At 41.1% G+C, this 20,999-nt stretch overlaps 1 protein-coding gene across 1 annotated transcript in view; it reads left to right on the forward strand.

Moving 5' to 3' along the window:
* The window catches only part of LATS2 (large tumor suppressor kinase 2), a 51,788-nt gene extending 31,341 nt beyond the window's left edge, over positions 1 to 20,447 (forward strand). The window contains exons 3-8 of the mRNA XM_074816039.1: positions 5,952 to 6,084; positions 9,982 to 11,519; positions 14,289 to 14,871; positions 15,503 to 15,685; positions 16,937 to 17,043; positions 17,798 to 20,447. Coding sequence (XP_074672140.1) covers positions 5,952 to 6,084; positions 9,982 to 11,519; positions 14,289 to 14,871; positions 15,503 to 15,685; positions 16,937 to 17,043; positions 17,798 to 18,292 — 3,039 coding nt within the window. The 3' untranslated portion in view covers positions 18,293 to 20,447. The remainder of the gene's footprint in view (positions 1 to 5,951; positions 6,085 to 9,981; positions 11,520 to 14,288; positions 14,872 to 15,502; positions 15,686 to 16,936; positions 17,044 to 17,797) is intronic.
* Positions 20,448 to 20,999: the final 552 nt, after the last annotated feature.

Consider the following 20,999-nt stretch of genomic DNA (forward strand, 5'->3'; position numbering starts at 1 on the left):
TGTACTCTTCTGCATACTTTTTCCATTAGTAATCTGGTATTTTAAAGAAAAAGGAAGCACTCTGACAATGTGAAGTGGGAACGGACAGTCAGTGCAAAGCAGGGCTGGAGCATCCTATCAAAATAATGGATGACCTTAAGGGCTGGAGTGCTACCAGAACTGAAAATAAATTCAGGAGCACAAAGGGTAGAAATCCTGCAAGCAAGGACTAAAAGCAAGGACTAAAAGCCAGGATTAAAACCCCAAACTCAAACTTCCTCTGCTGAAATCAACAAAGAAAAGGAATGACTTTACCACGAGGATAATTTTTCCACCACTGTTTGCACATCATCAATGGTGTGCGCAGCTCTTAACAAAACCATGTCCCAGTCTGATCTTTTTTGATAGAGAGATGGGCTACTACAGTGATAGAGTGAAGAGCCTGTTTTACAAGAGAAAATGAAAAGAATGTTGTTTGTTTAGCCCAGGAGGCCAAGATGCAAGCATCCATTAGGATGAAGAGGTCTTGGTCTCTGTAGATAACAGCAGAGCTGCTGAAGTTAAAAGACAATTGAAACTAAAGGCAGAGGGAATAAACACCCTGCATAATTTGGGCTGAAAGTAAGAGGGAGGTTTATCACCTCCAAAGCAGGAGGGCTTTGGAGGAACTTTGTAACAGGAGCAGCGGGAGCAGAAAACTTAACTAGCGGTGGGGTAGATCTCCGTTAGTTTCTGAATGGGTTACATGGTTTATGAATGGTCTAAGTGACCTTGTGGCAAACAAATGGGCACTCAGTAGGTTTCTGAGTGCTGATTTCCTCCTGCCTTTTTGATACACTAAAACTGAAGAGTGCTAATGATTCTCAGGATAGCTTCTTCATTATGTGGCTAGAATATTTTAATCAGGATTATAGTTAGGCATGGGAATTTGTGGGCAAAATTTAGCCCCTGGTGTTAGCAACCTGAAAATAGGCAAAACAAAAGTAGAGTACAAAAGTGGATGAAGCATCCAACTAGAGAATAATTACAGATAGAGAATATTACAAATAAATTTCTCTGTTCAGTGGGGCTGCAGCAACCCTGACAGAGCATATTGTATGCACTGTTTCCTGAATTTCTTACATTTTGTATGTTTAAAATAATGAATGAAAATTCCTACAATGGTGGGCTATCACAGAAAGGTTTGTAATCAATTCTGGATCATCTCTTCTGGCATGGGCTTTAGTTTCTTTCCTTCCGCAGGGAACCTGTATCTGTTTCCTGCATCTGTCACCCATCCTTCTTTGTGAATGGAAAGCAAGTAATTAATTTTTATTGTTGTTAACAATTAATTACCCTTGCCAAATCTTGGAGGATCTATTGTCTCCTTCAGACACAATGTTCTTGGGAAAAAGTCTTACTTATTGTAACCTCTTGTGCAATCTTCACTTGGATGATAAATACATCTTGGCAACGAGGAGCTTTCTGAATGAAAAATGTTGCTGGACAACCCTGTAGTACAGCAAGAACGCAAGCCGCTGCCAATGCTGGTGGAGTACAGCCAGGCGGGAGGGTAAAATGGGGAAAGCCTTTCACATTGCCTACAGAGCAGAGTGAGATGAAGTCTGTATATGTACACATCCAAATATCTGTTTACCATCAAACAAGGATTTTCCCTGTTGAGCATCTGAGCTCAAAGGTGGCCTTCCTTCTAGCAAAGTCTTGAAATCTGTTGGAAAGCTGCCTTCTACTAGTCCGAGACTGGGGAAGTAACGGAGAGCATGTTGACCCTGCAGCTGTCTGGTTTGGGTAGCACACTGTAGGAACTAGCTGGGAAACACCCGCTCCCCATTTTTCTCTATGAACACACAAATTTGCAGAGTTGCCTCAGTCTGTTTCATGGTTCATGGCCTGACTGGTTTTCCATTACATCTGTCCAGAACCGCAGCTGACCACTGAAACCTCATTTTAATATTGCAGCTGTAACATTAATTACAAAATTATTAGAGTTAATTGTAAAAAGATATTTTTCCCTTGTAGCTTTTCACCTTTTTCTGGTTTCTTTTTTCACCAATAGCTAGTGATGTCTGAAAGCTAAAAGGTGCATAAAAGCCTGCATGGGGAGTTGTTTGAATCCTCGGAAGGGAGTAGACAGAATGCAAAGAATGAGTTGGGGCCGGGACCGGTCTGTTCCCTTGTGGTTTATGTACGCGCTGCCAGTGGCTTGTGTTTCTCCTTGCAGCCTGACAGCTGGCTGTGGGGTTAGCAGAATGCAGCTAGCGGCCAGGTTTCTCAAACCATACTGCGGCTGACAGCATTTGGCCTGGTGAAAAGGAAACAATCTGAAGCGGAGGGCCTGATGCAGTGTACCTTGCAGTTAATGGAAATCTTTGTTGACCTCAGTGGGAGCTGGATTTGATCCTGTGCCTACTTGAATGTTTTGGCGTGGATATGGCTCCGAGCAGAATTTTTTTTTTTTCCATGTCTCATTTCTGGTCTTTTTACCCTTCTCTTTCTAAAATGTACTTACCTTAGAGTGGTGTAAAATCAAGACAGCTCTCTCTGTGTCAGTGTAGCTGTGCACTTTTGTCCTTGCCCTCTTATTTCCTCAGCTGTCTACTGTCTACAATATTAGTTTGCAAGATTTTGGCATTGATTTCTCTCCTCCTTCTGGAGCCATTCTACTGCTTCTCACAAACACCCTCCATTTCACTTAAGCCTCTTCTCTCCATCAATTATAATTACTGATACTGCCTAATTGATCTTCTGCCCTTCTTCCCATCATTCAAAACAGTCCTTGTATCGATTTCCAGCAAATGCAGCCCAGGCTCTGGCCCCTGCCACAGCAGGGAGCCAGCTTCCCTTCACCAGGCTCCTGGAGTCCAGCCCGTCACTGCCTGTCCCAGCCACGCTCCCTCACTCAGCAGAGCTCATCGCTACATTGCATGTAGGAAGGAGAGGGTCACCATGCCCCATTAGCCAGCAGCCACCTTGGGCACAGAGCACACCCTCCACAAGCCTCAGCCATGCCTCAGCTTGTCCCCGCTCCCTCATGAAAAGCTGCTGGAATGAGTGGAGTGCTTTTCAGGTGGCTGCCAGAGAGGAGAGAGCTGTGGGCATGGAGGATGGCAGTGGGAAAAACAGTGCAGAGGAGGCAAAAGGCCAGCTGTAACCGTGCTGGAGCTTCTTGTTGCCCTCCATTCTCCTGGAGTATCTCATACCCCCAGAGGGATTTGTCTCCTGGGTGGAGAATTATGATTATGTGATCTGCCTCTGAGAAGATCCCTTTCCTTTTTTATGCGGAATGTGTATTTTTTGTTGGTCACTCTCCATTTGCTTGGAGATGATGCGAGGCTTTTGTGAACCAGCATCAGAAACTAGGGCTATTTGTGTCTCATGATAGCTACGGGGGAAAGTGCCAAAGCTATGGGATGGTGTACAGGAGAATCACAGGTGTTCTTTTGAACCACAAAAAAAATTACTTCATTTTTTCCAGCAGTAATGTAAATACTAAGGAAACAGGGTATGTAATGAGGAAACTTTGGAGAGTGGGAGCTGACCTAATGAAAGATGAGAGGCAGTGAACTGGAGCACAGGGCTTGCGGGGGTGAGATTGCCAGTGACACATCTGCTGGTCCCAAGTTCTTGCTGGCCCTCTTAGGTTATTATACAGTCCACAGTGAAATGTGTTGGGCTTTTCTCCTCCCATTATTCCAACTGAAGTTTAAATATGAAACCCCTAACATATCTGCTGAAGGTAGAACATGTGGCTTCAAATAGACCAGTGTCATTTTTACTCTGCTTTTCTGACAGGCAATGGCAAAAGAGGAGAAAGGAGTGCCACAGTATAGCAGGGGGGAAAGGATTGTTTTCAGAGATTATACCACTATGTTGGTGATAAAAAAAACTAACCTATTTTAGCCCCTTCAAATTGTATATAGCCAACACAGCTAAGAGAGAGAAATGGATTGTATGAGCATTTATTCTCTTGGTACTCCATTGCTGACAAAACCCAAAAAAATATCCAAGCCAGCCCAAATGTGTGTATGGAGCACATTTGGTTTAGGAAATTTTAGGACTTGTGATCTGAGGCTGGTGTAAATGGGCAGAGTATGTTAGCAGCCCTGTGGAACTGGGCTGTAAAGCCCAGAGTCCCTGGATGATGAGAATGCTGAGTGCGAGGATGCAAATTTGCTAATACTTTAGAAATGCATCCAGAAGAAGAAAAAAGAAAGAAAGAGAGGAAAAAACCATTGTGGGAAATTCCTTCCTTCATACATAATAGTTTTCTGTTGATTTAAAATTGCCCTTAGTAATGTGTTGATGCCAGTGAAATATTTCAGCTATAGGAAATGTGAAACCAACTACTGCCTTTCTATGAATTATGAGTCATAAATTGTATGAAAAATATTCAAACTTGCTATAGCTATTCCCTAAGCAGAACCTCTGAGTAATGGAGAAAATGCTGCCATTTGGGGGGGAGTAGGAGGGGACTGAGCTAAGCAAATCAAAATGCCAAGTGCCAGCATGTGGCTCTGTGCTAAGTGTGAATTAGTGTCATCTGAGATGATCCTCCCTTGCTAAGTAAACAATTAGAGTATGTTACATGTACTTGCAGTTCAGTCAAGCAAAGTTGCTCTTTTCTGCAGATGATACTGAAAGGGACATATATGTTGGGGCTACATGACTGTTAGCTAGTGTGCAGAACTGACCCGTGGGAGAGCAGCGCACTTGTGCCAACCTGGCTGTCACATCTGCAGCTGGTAAGCCAAGCCAGGAAGGCACAAACTCCATCTGATTCAGTGCTCAGTGGACAGGTTGCAATGACAGAATTCCCCCAAAAATGGCTGTGAAGTGGCAAGATAATAGGATACTGATATTTTCAGGCAAGTCCTTGATGGTGATGTTCATTTCATCCAACTTTAGTCTTCTAAGAGCTAGGAGTTTGGTTCAAATCACTAATCTTCTGTCACCAAAGGTCAGTGTATCTCCTGTTATACCTATTTTATGAATTGCCTTTTGGAGGTGATTATAGAAAGGTTCTCAGCAACTACTTTTGACAAGGTATCTAACTTCTTAATGGGTGAAGTTCAGTGAGTTGAATTCAACATTAAAGCTCTGGATTTCAGTTTCTCCATCATTTCAGAAAAGACCATGCAGCCTTGTGAGGGTTTGTGAATTTTGCTTTGTGACCAGAGGCTAGAGTCATTGTTGAAAGGTATTCTGTATACCTGAGCTATAGTTAAAAGTATAAACAAACTGCAGGAGAGTGTGACTTGCGGGCTGTAGAGCAGGGGATGCTAACTATGGTTGTGTTAGTTTAACTAGAACATCCATATTTGCCCCAGTTTTAGTTTTCAGATTGTATGTCTGGGACCCATATTAACTTCTCAGTGATGGATGTGTGCCCAGTAAAATACAACTAAAAAGACTAACAATGCCACATGCAGTTTGGTGTGCCTTGTCATTTTGCAAAGAGATAGTGAATGATGTCCCAGCTGTACTGAAAACAGCAGTCTTTCTTCCGCATTGATTCTAGTCAGCAGAAATCAACCCCTGCCTAATTAGCTTCTTGTGGCATCTGTGAAAGGGTAAAGCTTTATTGTGTTTGGGTGTGGCTGAGAGACATGCTTTCAAATACCAAAAGCTAAATATTTCATTCTATTTCATCCTATGTCAAACTATGCTGCCTTTTCCAGACCTGATTCAAAGTTTATTTTAAGGAATCTTAAAGAACACGTTTCATTGATGCTTATTTAACTGCTGGAGTTTGGGTAGCTTGTGTTTTCTGTTATTTTCTTATTTTAATTTTTGTGTTGTATAACGCGTGCAAATGTTTTCAAAATATGAGTCTATTTGGCTTGAGGCAGCTGTGATCTGGTGTGAATTATAAAATGTTTCTATAAATGTAAGAACACTTACTGCTTTCTAGCCTGCAGTACAGTGCTTGGGTTTTGTCTCAATGTGATGCAGTTCTTGTTTGCTTTATACAGGAGATGGCTGTCCGAGCACTGAAGCAGACGGGTAGCAGAAGTATTGAGGCAGCTTTGGAGTATATCAGTAAGATGAGCTACTTGGATCCTAGGAATGAACAGATAGTACGTGTAATTAAGCAGACCTCACCAGGTAAGCATGAACTTCTTTTAAAAAAAAATTGTGTTCTTTCTTGCAATAAGATAGTTTTTAAAGTAGAATCATTGCTGGTGAGTAGTGGATTGGCAGTATTCAGTAGTAGCCTTGCAGAAGACAGTGAAGTGAACATGGCCTGGCAAGGTGGGCTGGGCTGGGAGCTGAATACAACTCACCTGCTTCACAGGAGTTGTCCATGTGCACGTTCTTAGTCCATCTTCTTAAAGAGAAAGCTTTTTATCATTTGGTGCAAGTCAGCTCAATCATCTCAAGTTTACCATGAAGTAAAAGGTTGTGCATAGGTAATTGCTGTGGATTTGTGAGATAGCTCACTTCGTAGGAATTCATTCATGTTAACAGCCTTGTAAGTACACTGCAAAAATAGCTTGGGCCAAGATAGCAGAAGCTTTTCCACTCATCCCTGCTAGTCTGCTTCAGCTCTGTTTCATGTAAATTAGCAAATTGGAGGATTTGGGCCCTGTGTATGCCTCATCAGCAAACATCAGACCACAGCTGAAAAAAGGCCTTTCATGAGTTGTTTCCATTCAGATATTAGCACTTACAGCACTGCAGAATGCTTTTGATCTGCGATCAGGATACACTCTGGTTTGCATACAGTTTGTTACCTTTATCTTCTTTCAGTTTCAAAAATGGGCCAAGCAGACAAATAGCTGTCCTCTGATGGGCTGAACCTGTGTAATCACATGGTAATGTAATCACATGTTACATGCTGCTCAAGGGGTTAGTGGACAAAGGGTTGAACGAATTGGAGAGCTGTTGTCAGGGGCCTGTTTCATTGGACAAGGAACTCCTCTTGTATCAGTGGCAACATCTAGACTTAAAGGTCTTGTCTGTGTTGGGCTTGTTGAAACTAACAAATCCATACTACTGTAATCAGATTGTTTGAATGTATCTCTAAGAGTGGTCATAAATTGAGTTTACTGAGTGCAAGTGATTTCCCCATGACAGAGTTCTCTTCTTGGCCACCTCAGCAGCACCTGCCTTCTTGCCTCTTGATCAAACCGAAGATCTTTGTTGGGAAGGGTGTTAAATTTGGTGTAGTTGATAGAGAGGCATGTCCAGAGATGAGGAAAGCTGAGGAAGAGAAAGCCCATTCAGTCTACAAAGAGAAATCCCTGGACAGAAAGGAGGTCTTCAGTAAAGCCACTTCTTTTCCTGGTAGACTCTGAGGTTATCCACATTTAGGGAAGACAGGAACGGGGAAGAAACTTATTTTCCAGGTGGTCACTCTCAGGAATGGAGCTTCAGATGTGGTGGGAAAGGGTGGTGGTTCTGTGTAAGGAGCAGCTCAGCTGCCCCTTCTATCAGTCTTGAGACTCCCTGTTCTATTATTTGGGGAAATTCTGGAAAACCGTAAGAAAACATTTCCGAGTGTGTTACCCCACAGGGTACGCTCAGTCCCAATACATGCACAAACGTGGCCTCAACTGGGCCTTAAGGAGAATTTAAAATAACTGACAAAATTACTGAACTGTATTTTGCTTTATATTATAAAGGCTTTATTCCTGAAAGTGAAAAAACACACTCAGTTCTAAAGAGCATACATTTCCTCTGAAAGGGTTGTAAAATCTTTCTAGGCTAACATTTCTATTACTCAGTTGTCTTTCATTTGCATTTGGTTTTGCTTTCTTAATGTTCCAATGTATGCAGCTGTTTTGAATACTTAACCTTTTGAGTCGAAGATCCACCTTTGCTTTTAGGGTACGCAGGATGCAAAACTTAAATATCATGTGATTGATGTTTGCCTGCCTGAGGTGCCACGAAATCATACTGATTTGTTTGGTCTGGTATTGTTTGTGCTAGGATAGCATAGGTCTCCTCTAGTTCATTAGGAAGCATGTAATGCTACTTGGGAACTTTTCATTTGCAGTTTGAGAATTTAAATCTTCTGTTTTTGAATTCCATATATTGGTGTATGGAAGTAGATTTTTCAAATTTTTGTCCTGCTTTAACTTAACTAGTAAAGCTAACAGGAGTTTCAGCATACTGACAAGACTGAAAACTTACCAGATATTACTGTGCCACAGAGAGTTACGTATAAAAATAGATGATCCCATGAGTATAGTTGATTAATCTTGAGAATACACTCTGATCTAAAATCTTCACAGGCAAGAGATAGTCATAACAGTTACCGTGTTGGATAGGAATGTGTGGAAAAAAGAATCATCTGCAACTGCCACATTTGGTATCTTCACAAATCCAAATACTCCTCCATCAGACCAGAACAGACTTACTGCTATACAGATCTAGGAAGTGGACATTGTATCTCCTTACATCAGCAAGTTTCCTTACACAGTTTAAGTATGTGTCCCAAAGGAGGACAAATATTGCTGCTACTTTTCTTCATGGCCTCAGATAGGGAAAAACAAAGTTGGTTTGCCCCAGAGGCTCAACATGAATCCTACTGGCAGATGACAAATGGAACTTATGGCTGCCTCCCACCTCCAGACCAGAGTAGCCACTTCTTAGGATGCTCTGGATTGCCACAGCCTCATCACTGCATCTCACTGTGTCCCAATAGATGAGCTATCAAGGGAGTGCTGTTATAAGTACAATCTCACTAAGAATGGCCTTGTGCTATCATGGGAAAAAGAGCTGCTGATTATAGATTTCACTTTAAAGAACACTGATTATTTGTCCAACTCAATTACATTTCAAAACGTTGTTTATGAAAGTGTCGTTTAGTGTGGGGGCAGCCTCTTCAGTGTGCAGAGATGGTGCATAGACCTGCCTTAATAACATGTACATCTTTGTGTGTCTGTATATAACAGGGCTTGTGTGTCAAGGTGAGGAGTCCACAGCTATGCTCAGGTGTGCTGTATCTGGCCTGACTGGAACGTGCTGTAAAGCAGATAATTGGAAAAGCTTTCAATCCACTGTTCAAGCCTCTTAGCTCATTACGACTGTTGTTGCAGATCTTGTGAAGTCAAGATTTTAAAAGGAAATTGTTTAGGCATAGTCCTGTGATTTGTGAAAACTAAAGAACCAGAAGGGGAACAAAAAAACAGTGACAGCACAGAGTTTCCCCTTGTCTTTTTAGCACAGCCAGTGCTTTATACACCTGCAATTTGTCCTCAGATCAAAGAATTGATGAAAAGTGCTGTTAACACTTCCACTGTAGGAATGCTATCTTGTCTCTCCACATTCTTCAAGCTAAGGTTAACATGTTGACACCCTGAAAGATTTGCCTTCCAAACAGATGGAAGATAAGTAATATGAGGGGATACTGTTGTGTCCAACACATTAGAAAGAATACAGGACAAACTGGATGATGCCTTTGTTGTAAATGAAGGAGAGGGAAACAAGGATTTTTGAGGAGAACGATGGAACAGAGAGATGTAAACAGATCCCCAGTGTGAGCAGTGAGCTCAGTGTACAGATGTGGACTATGTGATGACCTAGTAGCTTATAGTAATGTTGACTTTAAGTTGTAGTGACAGTCCTTCCAGGAGCTTTTTTCCTCCCGTTGGTGCTGTACTTAACCCCCTGGTCTGTAGCTTCCTCCTGTCTGTGAGTAATGATTGGTAATACTGGTCCAGCTTTAAAAACCAGGCTGTAGTGTAATCTGATGATTTAACAGTTAAGGACTTTGTGCTTCTATTTTCATTATTTGATAGGACTCCCTGATGATTCCTGGCACGCGCAGTGTTGTGAGCCAGTAGCTCGTTATCAGTAGTAATACTTGGCACCTATAACTTTAAATGTTCAGAGTGCTTAATTTAGATTTTGGAAGGTGTTTTTATAACACATACTCCCTACACAGCGTGTGTGCATGTGTGTGTGTATGTCTGTACGTATAGATGGATGAGTAATGCAAAGTAATTGATTCACCTGTATTGTTTCCTAACATTCTTCTGTGTTCTTTTTATGAAGGAAAGGGTATTGTGCCAAATAATGTAACCCGCAGGCCAAGCTTTGAAGGATCAAACGAATCTTTTCCGTCCTACCACCAAATCAGTAATGCAGCCTATGAAGGGACAGGCTTTGGAGCAGAAGGTGCAAATATGCTTACAGAAGTTCCAAGGCCATACATGGACTATTTAATCTCTACTTCACAGTCTACAGCTATGAATGCTCCGGTACAGCGACCCTCTGGAGTAGTCACTCACAGCACACCAACAAGCCATCAGCAGAAAACATACCCTGCAAATATTGAGTCTTCTGTGATTAATTATCCAGTGGCTAATCACAGCAGTCAAGCCTTGCAGCTGCAGGCATCCCATGGTTCCAACAGCCAGCATTACAGTAGGCAGCACATGATGGTGCAGGGGGAACCTATGGGGTATGGTGTTCAACGGAGCCCGTCCTTCCAAAACAAGATGCAGCAGGAGGGAGGATACACCAATCTCCCAAATAAAGGGGCAGTTGTTCAGAATAATTCTGGTCATGCATTTCAGCAGGCAACGTCAAGTCTGTATATATCACATTCTCATCACAAACAGACAAGTCCTTCTTCTCATCAGATGCATGTGATATCCAGAGGTTCAGCCTTTGCTAATGATTTTTCAGACAGTCCACCACAAAATCTATTAACTCCGTCTAGAAATAGCCTAAACATGGACCTCTATGACATGAATAATCCTCAAGTTCAGCAGTGGCAGGCAGCAACGCCATCGCGCCGAGATTCTTTACAAAATCCAGGAATAGAAACATCTCCACGGCAACATGTATCCTTCAGACCTGATGCCACAGTGCCGAGCCGAACAAACTCCTTTAACAACCACCAGCAACAGCCACAAGTGACAGTGTCTATAAGACAGGTTCCTCCAGGAAAACCTGATCCTTCAATTACATCTCCAAATACAATCACAGCAGTCACATCTGCTCATATTCTCCAGCCAGTGAAGAGCATGCGAGTGATGAGACCTGAGCCTCAGACTGCGGTGGGACCTTCCCATCCTGGTTGGTTACCTGCACAGGCACCGGCTGTGGATGGCTTGGAGATCATTGAGCAGCATGTGCCACCTGTTGGAGCCACTAATGCCTATCAACTAGATGTGGATTACGGTAACCAGGAACTGCGGTGTCCACCACCGCCATATCCCAAGCATTTGTTACTTCCCGGTAGCTCTGAGCAGTTTGATATCAACTGCTTGTGCATGGGTGTAGAGCAGACCCTCCGTGTAGTCCCCAGTTCAACGTGCAATAAGGCTGAGGAGAACAGTGAGCGAAATGATAAAAGCAGCAAGAACACTAAAGCTGAAAAACCAAGCAAGGATAAAAAGCAGATTCAGACGTCTCCAGTGCCTGTACGAAAAAATGGCAAAGATGAGGAAAAGCGAGAATCCCGAATAAAGAGCTACTCACCTTTTGCCTTCAAGTTCTACATGGAGCAACATGTAGAAAATGTCATAAAGACCTACCAGCAGAAAATTAACAGAAGACTACAATTGGAGCAAGAAATGGCTAAAGTAATTATCCTTGTTTTGTTATAATAAAAGATAATGGGGTCAAATTGATTATTACTATTTTTAATCAGTCAAGAAATGTATAAAGGTAGACTCCAGAAGCAGTAGGTATCCAACACCTCCCTATGCCAGACTATACTCACTTAGAAGCATGGATGCAGGTCTGGGAGGCTGTTTGAAAAACCTGAAATGGGAAATAATGTATCTTCATACCAGAAAAGTAAAATGAAGCAAAATCCCCCATAGTAGGAAAGCATTAGGTTTGCTTAGGCAAGAACTCAGCAGCCAGGTTTGAGACTGAGGTAACTCTGGCAATACTTTGGCAGCTCTTTCAAAACACTGAAAAATGTTTTCCTTTTGCCTCCAATTCTTCCTCCCTGTTCCATGATAGCCACTCATTCACCAAAGCCATGGTTCAACTTGGCAGTATATTCACTGTGCCATATTTTTAGATGAATATGTAATACTTGACTGGAGGTTGTCTGTTGAACTCATGTAAGTAATAAGATCATGCAAGTAATCATATCTTGGCCAGCTTGAACTGGTCTGGGGACCCTTGCTGGAACTTGTTGCAGAAGCAGATCTCAGGGAGGTGTACTTCAGTGAGAGAGCTTCTTTCATGCCTAATTGTAGCTCTCAGACCTAAGCTGATTCACTGACAGGACTGCTTAAAACAAACCTGACAAGTTCTGATGGTTGCTCTGGCAGTTTTGTTTTTAATTTTTAAATGTGGAAGAGGTTTTTTTCCCAGGCATGACTAGAATATGACTAGTCTACTTTTGTATTTAAGGATAAACTCTATAAAGAAAGCTATTATTAATGCATAATGGATAATAATTAACTACCCAATCTTCCCTAGCACAGTCAATTTCCAGAGTCAATTAATTTGATGCTCACATTGCTCCAGAAAACTCAGCCATTTGTTTGTTGAGGTTAAAATTAAACAAATACGCTTCTAAAATCTCTTGAAAGGTCGGCATTTTAGTGACAGTTAACAGTTTGTCCTCACTGCAAGTACAGAGTGTGTTGCATTGCTTGGATTTAGTGAATATTTTCCTGAGATTGAGATAGGGAATGATCTCTAGAGAAGTAAAGCAGCAGCTAATTGCATTAGTTTCTCTTCTGACTCTTCAGCTTTCCCTCACTCCGTAACTCAGAGATAATTCAGCTATAAACAAAAACAACTCCTTCCCCTAGCAACCTCATCACTGGCTGGAATAATAAACTCTGGAGATTCTGGCTATCTGAATATCACATTATTGTAGAATTAACCAAGAACACAACACACTAATTATTTTGCCTTAAAATAATAAACACTTCATTTATTATGGATTGATGTACTTGCCTTGCATTTTAAAAACAGTTATTACTTGCTTTGATATGGCTGTTCTGTTGAGTATGAAAATTCATACTACCTGTTCTGCAAGTTTCTGCAAACCTCCTCCATCCTTATAGAGATTTCATTTTTATACCATGGGGATCTCAGTGCATAGTCTAACTGCCCACATTCACCTTTAAAGAGCTAGACTACAGATGTGAAATTAAATCAATCTCAGCAGCAGCCCTGTGGGCCTATGCGTGGGTTTCTAGCCCGCTAATCAGTCAACTTCAACTCCCTCTGCCCTCCTCCCCATTGCCCCTTCTCACCAGGCACTAATCTTCCTCTCAGAGTGGTTGAATTGGTGACATTTAATTCAGGATTTTGGAAATGGGGTATGCAGAAAGAAAAGGGCATGCTACAGAGGATGAGTTGTCAGAGGATACTGGGGATCAGCCCAGGGGCTTCTGCTGGTGGAGACCACCAGTGGTTCTCAGGAGAGGGACAGGCACCGAAGTTGGCAGAGTTAGCAGTATGCAGGCTCTGTCTTGAAGGGTGGGGAAGGTCTGGTTGGATACTGCTGCTTCTCCCCTTTTCAGGAGGTCTCTTCCCACAGCCATGTGAAATGTTACTTGCAGTTATTTGGAGGTTCTCTGGGGACAGGAGGTAAATAAGCAGCTTTTTTACATCTTAGATGCAGAGGGGAAATAATACATTTAGGGGGGAAATAGCATCAGGGTCTGGACTGCAGTGTCTGGGGAGAGGCCAGACCTGAGGGTTATACACACGTATTTTGGGAGGGAAAAGGGAGAAGTTTATAGAACAGATGGTCAGGAGATCTGCAAACCTTGAGAGTGGAGGCTGTATTACGGCAGAGGAAAAAAAAGTTTCTAAAGAATAAGGTTCCCAAGGAACTTGGGAACATGTAGGTCAAAACCAGCTTCTTAATTACAACACAGAAACCAACAGTTAAACAGCACTTGAGGTAGGAACTATTCATGTGAGTTGCCCTGGAGAACCATTTATGAACAAAGTGGACTGCTGCGTCTAGGTTTAAGTTTCAGTTTAAGTTAAGCTGTACCCCTGTGTGTCTACATATAGTGGAGTGCAGTGACAAAGTACACATTTGAAAGTTGTAAACCAAATCCTGTGATCAGGTTTGGTATGTTATATTGTCCTCTCTGACAGTATTGCCCCATGCCTCTTCGTTCCGTCAAAAGAGAAATGCAGACCAATCTCAGATACAGCAAATGCAGGTGAGTTAGGGCACAGTGAATTTGCCAGTATTTCAGAAATACCTCAACAGACAGACAAGAGAATATGTCTCTCATGAATTTGTCTAGAAGGTTCTTGGTTAATTTTGCTGAGAAATGTGTTTTGGGAACGCTTGTTTATTGTTCTGTTGCTATGAATGTAACAGTACTAGCTCTTGTGGTTTGCTTTCCTTTGTAAAGGCTGGCCTTTGTGAAGCAGAACAGGAGCAAATGAGGAAAATTCTCTACCAGAAGGAGTCCAACTACAACAGACTTAAAAGGGCCAAAATGGACAAATCTATGTTTGTGAAAATCAAGACTCTGGGTATCGGTGCATTTGGAGAAGTATGCCTGGCCTGCAAAGTGGATACCCATGCCCTGTATGCCATGAAGACTCTGCGAAAGAAAGATGTGCTAAACCGGAACCAGGTGGCTCATGTCAAAGCGGAGAGGGACATACTTGCTGAGGCAGACAATGAATGGGTGGTTAAACTCTATTATTCCTTCCAAGATAAAGAGAACTTGTACTTTGTGATGGACTACATCCCTGGTGGGGATATGATGAGTCTACTGATTCGGATGGAGGTCTTTCCAGAGCGTCTGGCTAGATTTTATATTGCAGAGCTCACTTTGGCTATAGAGAGTGTGCACAAAATGGGGTTTATTCATCGAGACATAAAGCCTGACAACATTCTGATAGACCTCGATGGGCACATCAAACTGACTGACTTTGGACTGTGTACTGGATTCAGGTGGACTCACAATTCAAAATACTATCAGAAAGGTAGTGTTGTTAGACTTTATTTGTGATGGCATTGTGTTACTTATTTTGAAACAAACGTGAATCTCTTGGCAGAAATGCCAGCTCAAAAAGCAGAGGTGGTGTGTACATTGACAAACAGTCAATGACAACATGCTATGTCTGTCTCTCTCTGACTCATTCAGTCAGTTTGTTTCCAGCCCTTTGTTTCCAATACTGTTCAAATCCCTATCAGTAATGTGGTTGACCACTGCAGTAGCAGCAATTTTTCAGTTTATACTTGTTTGGAGGGTCTCTTTTGATGGTGAAATAATTTAATCACAGATTTAAAGTAGTCCTGTTTGTGCCATTGAGGAGTATTGGCGTCTATTGGCAAAAAGGTCATAAACAATTGGTATAGCTAACTCAAATATACTCCATTGTTCTGTACCTCCCATATGGGAGCATGCTTCCTTGAGCTGAGACAGAGACATTTTGCTGGTTATGGGAAACCAATTGTGAAGGCAAGGTCAAAAGGAAATGCCTTGGGTTTAAAGTTTAAATTATGTTCTTCAGTGAGAGTAGAAGATGGCACAGCTAGACCTAGATAAATATTTTTCTCTTCGTGTGTTGTGTTTTATGACTGTTAATGTAAACTTTCTCTCCCATTTGAAAGGGAGCCATATCAGACAAGACAGCATGGAGCCCAGTGATCTATGGGATGATGTGTCCAATTGTAGATGTGGAGATAGGCTGAAGACATTGGAACAAAGAGCTAAGAAGCAACATCAGAGATGTCTAGCCCACTCATTAGTTGGAACCCCTAATTATATTGCTCCCGAAGTCCTGCTTCGTAAAGGTAGATCACCTGTATTTTTCTCCTGTTTACATGAACGTCGTTGCTTTGAAATACTACTACTTTTTTTTTTTTTTTTTTTCCCCTTAAATAAGCTTGTTGCTGTGGAAGATTGTCGTTCTAAAGGCCACAAACACTTAGGTCAGATTAAGGAGAAGAGATTTTTCTACACGCTCCACTGTTTAACATCACATCACTGACACTGATGGTGGTCATACTCTGTGTCTGTGTATATCTACACTCTGAGGCCTTTGGAAGAGACTGCCAGTAAATGTGTCAGATGATATTGGCAGTAATATTTTTCAAGTGTGAAGCAGATTATCTGAACTCATGGAGTATGACTATGACTGCTAGCAAGTTTACATAGGCTGGTGAGTAGCCAGCTGATGGTTCTGAATCGCTGATTCAGACAGGCCACTTAAATATGGATGATGTAAACTTGTGGAAACATGTCCTCCAGATGCCCAGCCAGAATCTTGAGGAAACCCAACAAAAAGTCTTCCACAATTTACAATGGACACCCTCCATGGAAAAGCTCATCCTGAGGAATTTAGACAGTACTTGATGGCTATCCATGCAGAACAGACGTGGTCACTGTAGTAAGGAGATTAGATGTTCAGTTGTCTGCAAGCCAGATCCTAAGCCTGATCTTTCTCAAGTTGAGAGATTTCATGTTGGACCCTACATCATCCAATGACACAAATCTCCATTGAAATCAGTGTTTAAATCCTCCATTCCTTTTCAGAGATCTCAAACATACAGATTACTTCTCTTGTCACAGCAATTAAGTGACTGAAATTGTTCCTCTGCTTGGAACCTGCTCAAAATGTCATCTGTTGCTTTCTTCCGTCTCTAGAGCCAGGTTGTGTCTTTCAGCAAGTTTTCAAACTCATGGTGTCACTTCCACTGAACCTAGGGGGGACATCAGTCACTAAACCTTTTTTGTTATTCTTTGAGGTCCAGTTTGTGCTGTGTAGTGATGTAGTTGTGGGACAGGGCATGAAAAAAAAACTTCATTGTTTCTAGTTATACGATTTCACCACTCACTTTTGTTGAGAACTAAATTTATTCAGACAGATTTCCAGACAACAGGATTAGATCTTTACTTACAGCAGTAGAATTGAGGTCAACAAGCAGAAGCAGCTTTATGATGAAGGTGGATATCTGTGCTGTATGTTTTGATACTTAATTGCAAGTAGCTCTATACACATTCTCCTTGGCTGGTGGAGAACAACCTTTTGACTTGCCTTTCAGGATACACTCAGCTCTGCGACTGGTGGAGTGTTGGTGTGATCCTCTTTGAGATGTTAGTGGGACAGCCTCCTTTTCTGGCTCCTACACCCACTGAAACCCAACTGAAGGTAAGTTGAATCAAAATTCCAATCTGTGCTAGCAAAATGTTAACCTTTTCCCTTCCCTTCTCCTCCATGCACAGACCTATCTCCTTTTGTTTTACTAGAGAAGGGAGTAGTGACTACAAAAGCCTGATTTTAAATAGCTCTATGCAGGCACAACTCCTTTCCCAATCAATGAAGGTACTGAATATCAGACTAGAACTGACTTGTCCAACTGCATAGATAGTTACTAGTTTTATGAGTCTTCTCAGCACAATTCTGATTTCTTAAGCACAAGTTCATCCATCTAAATTCCCTAGAGTGCCTATCAGATTTAAGTAAGCTGATGTGCCAGTGATAATTGCAGTTGGTAATGTGTTTCGAAGTCAAGTAGTGAGTAGTTTTTTGTTAGAAAGGATGTATCTCAACTACTTTTCCGAGTTTACGTTTTGGAGACAAAATGAAGTAATTCCTTGAAGTCATTCCATTAAGTCATGTGTAAACTGAATATGTTCTCAAATCTGACTCTGGGAGCATTCAGGAAGGAATCTGCCTCTTTAAAAATGGAATTGCTCCTTTTATCTGCTATCTGTCAGTATTTCTTGATTCATTAATTATTAACAGCTAATGCAATCTAATCATTGGGTTCTTGAACCTCTAAAATAAATACACAGACTGTGAGTTGACTAGTTACGTGTATACTTCTGTACAGTTAATGTTGGCAATTGGAAGAATGCTGATTGGAGGATTAGAAGTTGTTTAATACCTTTCTTACATCCAGGTGATAAATTGGGAAAGCACACTGCACATTCCCTCACAGATCAAGCTAAGCCCTGAGGCAACTGATCTCATCACAAAGCTCTGCTGTGCTGCTGAGGACAGGCTTGGAAGAAATGGAGCAGATGATATTAAGGCCCATTCTTTCTTCCACTCTATGGACTTCTCTACCGATATCCGTAGGCAGCCAGCTCCCTATGTTCCAAAGATCAGCCATCCAATGGACACTTCAAATTTTGATCCAGTTGAAGAAGAAAGTCCTTGGAACGATGCTAGCGGTGACAGCACCAGGACGTGGGATCCACTAGCCTCTTCCAATAGCAAACACACAGAACATGCTTTCTACGAGTTTACTTTCCGAAGGTTCTTTGATGACAATGGGTATCCGTTCAGGTATCCCAAACCTTCTGGAATGGAAGTTGGCCAGTCTGAGAAATCTGATGTAGAAGACAAAGGTGTGGTGGATCAGACTGGAGCTTGTCAGCCTGTATATGTGTAAATTATTGTATAGAGTACTCCAGATAAGACTAATCTCAGATCCAGTAGGGCCTTTAACTGATCCTTTAGGAGTTGATCCTGCAGCGCTTGTTAGGTGTAACTTCAGCTGAGGCTGGAGGCATCCTGGGGAGTCAGAAGCTTGCAGGGCCAGGTCCTGAAAATGGCACTCTTGAAAGTTCAGGTCAGTTTTACTGTAAATACTTTGTTGATAATTACACTTGAAATCCTGGTCTTCACCAAAATCTGCAAGGCCAGCAGTCTATCATTTCTAGGCCTATTTTTATTTGAGGTCAGCATCCCCCTACTCAGATTAACATTTACAGACTTCTGCAACTGTCAGCGTTATTTTTTAAATAAATAAAGAGCACTTATATTTTGTTTATAGCAGGGGTTTTTTTCCTACTAAATTATAGGGATTAACTTTGACAAATCATGCTGCTGTTCTTCCTTTCTACATTTTTATTTTATCCATAGCACTTATTTCACATTTAGGAAGATGCATAAAGCTGAAGAACATGTGATGAAAGGTTTCTGTGCAATAATGTAAGAAAGAAAGAAAAAAAAAAAAGAAGAAAAATGAAAAAAAGAAAACTGCTCTCTAATTTTCTAAATTTACTGATGCCATTGTATTCGCACCGTGATTTTTGTTTATTGTATGTATTTTCCACATTTCAAAATTGTGACATAACCTTAAAGCTGCTTTACTTCCTTCTGCTTATTGGAGTGTAATAGAAAGTGTGAGCAAGTGACAATTTGGGTGTGATTTCATTGTCTAGTGTGTGAAGAATGTTGCATGAGCAGTGTTTTTCTATTTGAAATGGCCTTTTCTTGCCATTCACAGGCAGGTCCTGTGGATCCATTTTTACTGAGGGTCTAAAATTAGACCATTTTAAACCGTGTGTTGATAATGTATTGTGTGGATGGTTTCCTCTTTATGATTGTATCCAATATTAATTTTGTAAAACAGATTGCAAAGGTTATAACTGAATAGCGACTTTGTGGTCTGATGTAATAGATCATTTTAGTAACATGTATCATCGGCACACACGTATCCCCACAAATGATCAATAGCAAGACCATTATTACAAAGCTGATTTGTGGCAACAGTCTAGGTCGGGCTTATTCACGTAGCATGCAGCACAGTGTCCATTGTTGAATACTAGCAGTAATGCAGAGCACCAGTACTAACAGATGTAGCTCAACATCTTCAAAACAGAATGTGGAATGCTGTGCCTCTGTAGCACATCGAGATCCTGAGTGTGATGAGGTGGATGTTGAGTGCATGCAGCTCCGCGGACGTCTGCGGGACCTGGAGGTACGTGGCTTTTCCAGACATCAGATCCCTACGTGTGACTGGCTGTATCTGTTTAGGATCCCAATGTTTTAGGCACTGACATATGAAAATGTTAACATTGTTCATAGCTCATTCTGTCCTGTTGTCTGTAGGTAAAAATGTTGCTGTGATGGAGCACAATAGTCCTTCATTTCTGTCAAATTATAGGCATACTTTGAAATATCAATTCTTAACTATGTTAAAATAGGCATTTTTCTTATATGTATAAGTGAGAATTATTCAAGGTGATATCAGAATACTAAAGATAATTAAGCCATACATATTTGCATATATATTATATATAACTAAATAAGTAAACACACACAAAAATCCTTAATTCAGATTAGTGTAACAGTCCTATTTAAAGTGATTGACGTAATAACATTTGAGGAAAACACTCCTTTAATGTGTTTTTGCTTTATTTTATTTTTAAATCTGGAGCTTCATTATTTTTTCCATATATTATTCCACATATTATTCCTTAATGTTTTAGCATATCCTATCCATTGTTTAGATATCTAAGCAACAACATATAAATTCATCAGCCTAAACTAAACAAAAATGATTGTGTATTTGTTTACATTTGTATGAAAGGAATGTTCTGAGGTATGCAGTGCTTGTGTTGTGACAGTTCATGTAAGATTCAGTATTACTGCTTTTTTATATAGTAATGCCATTTTTTGTTATTTACATCTATCTGACATTCTTTCATGTGGTAGGTCCTTTCTCAGGAACTCAATTTAACTGTTATTTATTGATATATCATTGCCTTTGAAAGCTTCTACTGGCACAATTTATTAAAAATCGGAATCGAAATCTAAAATGTGTTATGTGTTCTTGGAAAGGATGCTTTCTGCCTATTTTAAGGCAGAATTTTTAATGGGTTTGGTTTTGTAATGTTAGTGATGGGTTTGAGCTACAAACATGAGATCCGAATCTCACCTCTCCTGCAGCATAAAATTCAGCACAGTCACTTCCTCTGCAGTGGTGGCTCTGCCAGGGCAACCACAACCCGTGTGCTTGCCCCTCTGGCTGTTGCCTCTGATGTATTTTTAAAATGTAAATAATTCACCTGCAAATACAGAATCTTTGCAACTAAGCAAAACAAGGGAAACTAGCCCAGAAGGAAACAGGTGCTTCCACAATGAGTATATTACTCATTTAAAATCTATGCTGCAGGGAACAGAAGCCAACTCCCTTTTCACCTGAAGAACTGATTTGAAAAACAAATCTTTCAAGCTTATCAGGCACCGTCTCTAGAAGGTTCACATCCTTTGCAGACATTTCAGGGGTAAACAGAAACTTGGAGTAAATTTTATGAAATTTGGACAAGTAAACAATATGCCATATATTGGGACTGGCTCTAAGCATTTTC

This window comes from Strix aluco, chromosome 2 (assembly GCF_031877795.1).
Source record: "Strix aluco isolate bStrAlu1 chromosome 2, bStrAlu1.hap1, whole genome shotgun sequence".
NCBI lineage: Eukaryota > Metazoa > Chordata > Aves > Strigiformes > Strigidae > Strix > Strix aluco.